At 40.8% G+C, this 2866-nt stretch overlaps 1 protein-coding gene across 1 annotated transcript in view; it reads left to right on the top strand.

The window, feature by feature from the left end:
* USP20 (ubiquitin specific peptidase 20) overlaps positions 1–2346 on the top strand; it is a 213834-nt gene extending 211488 nt beyond the window's left edge. The window contains exons 22-25 of the mRNA XM_053695835.1: positions 291–393; positions 479–550; positions 627–799; positions 1566–2346. Of these exons, the coding sequence (XP_053551810.1) occupies positions 291–393; positions 479–550; positions 627–787 (336 nt within the window). The 3' untranslated portion in view covers positions 788–799; positions 1566–2346. The remainder of the gene's footprint in view (positions 1–290; positions 394–478; positions 551–626; positions 800–1565) is intronic.
* Positions 2347–2866: the final 520 nt, after the last annotated feature.

Consider the following 2866-nt stretch of genomic DNA (forward strand, 5'->3'; position numbering starts at 1 on the left):
GAGGTATGTGTGAGGTGGCAGGGGTTTTATAGAGCTCTTGGGGTTTGGGAAACTTTGTATTTACCTAGTGGTAGAGAAGAGTAATTCCCAGGAGTAATGGATCGTGGACTCTCACCACCTGTATGAAAGAAAAGTAATTGCTTTTACTGGAAGCATTTTTGCTAATGAAAGTTTATTTAAATGCACCCTTGCACATTTCAGTTTTGTCCTTTCTATCCCTTTAATGTATATGTCCGTTTGGTTGGTCATTTGCGTTAGATGTAAATGAGCCGGTCTCTTTCTTGCTTTAGTTGAATAAAGCATTCCAGGCCGAGGAGTCCCCCAGTGTGATATACTGTATTAGCATGCAGTGGTTTCGGGAGTGGGAAGCCTTTGTCAGAGGAAAAGACAATGGTAAGGCTTCTTGTACTTTAGTTCTTGGTTACGGGGGGGCTGCAGTGCATTACAGGCCAACAAGGATGTATTCTTCATTTCTCAGATCCCCCAGGACCAATTGATAATAGCAAAGTTGCACTAACTAAAAGCAGCGGCCACGTGCAGCTAAAGCAAGGTAAGTGTTCTTGTCCGTGCATGCCAACGTAACGTCCTCTACGCTGTTTCAAGCTGATACTCATCCTCTTCCACAGGTGCCGACTATGGACAGATATCTGAAGAAACATGGAACTACCTCTTCAGCCTGTATGGAGGTGGCCCACAGATAGCCATCCGGCAGACAGTGGCCCAGCCTCAGGAAGTGGAGAGTATACACGGCGAGCAGAAGATTGAAGCAGAGACACGTACTGGATAATAAAGAAATAAGGTGAGTTTTAAAATAAAATAAACTTTTCTAAATTTTCTGTCAAAATTATACTTTCATGATTCAGATAGAGTGTGCAGTTTAAATTACTGACCGCTACATCGATATAATATTCCCAAGTTTACACTATACAGGTCAAATTCCTCTTCCTACCATTGGATGGAAGTATTGTTATTATACAATATACATTTCTAACCCCCCCCCCATACTAGTAGTAACTAAGTGTTGATAGCCAATCGCTACTCTGCATGCAGATGGTGTCACACAATTGGGTTTTTTTTGGTACTTGTTCATATTCATGGTCACAAGTCATTTTGGCAATTATAAAATGTCAAATGAGTGACCTTAGTTGTGCACAGTCACAAGACATTTCCGAAAAGCAGAAATTTCAAGGTAATCTGATAGCGGCCTTAGTTGTTTATGGTCACAAGTGATTTTGTATAATCAGAAATGTTAAGTGACTGGGACTTTTTTGGTGACCATCATGTCACAAGGTATTTTGGATAATCAGAAATGTCCTGTGATTCTGAAAGCGACTGCAACCGGTACGTACTGATCACAGTTTTGGATAAGCAGAAGTGCCAAGTGACTCGGACCATTAGGGGTAACAAAATGCTCATCTGACGTATGGTTATCACAATCTGCCATGTGTCTTAGAAATTTGACAATGTCCTAATATGGAAACCATATGCAGGAAAACCGTAAATTCTGTGAATGTATTGAAGCACAAAATGTAAGTTTTTGTTTCATGATCTCTGTCCTTTTACAGGTAAAGCCGGATGGACCACGTTACAAGAGAAGCCAATCATAGCGACTTGTCCTATTGCTGCACTTCTAGATGCACCTTCACAATAAGCAGTGTGCACAGACAATGTTCTTCATGTTACAAATAGTAAAACTATTTAAGGGAAAATAAAGCTCATTTAACTTCCCAGGTCTTAGTTTACTGAAGTGTGAATGTAAACTGAGGGTTAGTGATATAGCAGTAGGCCTGTAGTGTTTCTGCGGAGAGAGAGAGCGTATGGATGTACAGCAGATTAGGTTTAGCATGAGAAGTAGGAATCCCATGTATATAATAAACAGCCGGCTTCCTGTTGTTAGCTGTGTTTACAGCGAGGCTTGTGATGATAGCAGAGATACTGCGCCGGCTTGTCTTCTGGTTACTGGCGTGTCAGTAACGCACTGTAAGGTCCACTAGACGGCGCAGTGTATGATCGTGCGCACAAGATCTGAGGATGCTGATACAAACAAACTGATAAACTTATTGTATAACAGATGTGAAGTGCAAGGCACTGCAGGATAAGCGATAGAAGGTACAAGGCCTTAGATTGTGTATATATACTGTATATGTCAGACACCGTGATACACTCCTTCCCACGCTGAGAGGATGCAGTGGCGCTGAAGTATTGTACTCTGCCTCACACTTCCTTGTCACTGATGTGCTACACTGCATTTATAGCATTCTGTACAGAACAGTATTACATGACCTGTGTACGGGGAGTGCTGGGATTACTTTAAGTAAATATTAAATATATTTATTACACTCCAAAGATTTCTGTTTCTTTCTAGTTTTTAATCGTTCTCATTTGCAAAATGTATAGTGCACTGTAGCACTAAATACAAATGACTTTATATAAGTACGAAATGCGTTAGGGAACACTTTTTGTCTGAGTAAGTGCCTGTGGTTGTATGTTTCATCATTATTTCTTTATTCCATGGGCAGAAGAAAACCCTCCTATTGTAACAAACCAATGGGCCCAGCTCATCTCTATGTTCAGACTGATGACTGGCTGTGGTTCTGCACCATTAGATAACCTATAATCCTGGCTACATTAGTTAGAACATATTTGGTTTTGTTTTCTTTTTCATGTTAACTGAGATGTGAAAGTCAGACTTTCATGGATCAGATAGATCAGTGTTTCCCAACTCCACTCTACAGGACATTAACAGGCCAGATAGTCATAATATCCGAACTACAGCACAATAATCAGATCCTGGTGAGAGGTTAGTAACCATGGTTACTGGCCTGTTAAGGGTCCTAAGGAGTGGATTTGGGAAACACTTTAGAAC

The sequence above is a fragment of the Bombina bombina genome, chromosome 12, assembly GCF_027579735.1.
Source record: "Bombina bombina isolate aBomBom1 chromosome 12, aBomBom1.pri, whole genome shotgun sequence".
In the NCBI taxonomy this organism is placed as follows: Eukaryota; Metazoa; Chordata; class Amphibia; order Anura; family Bombinatoridae; genus Bombina; species Bombina bombina.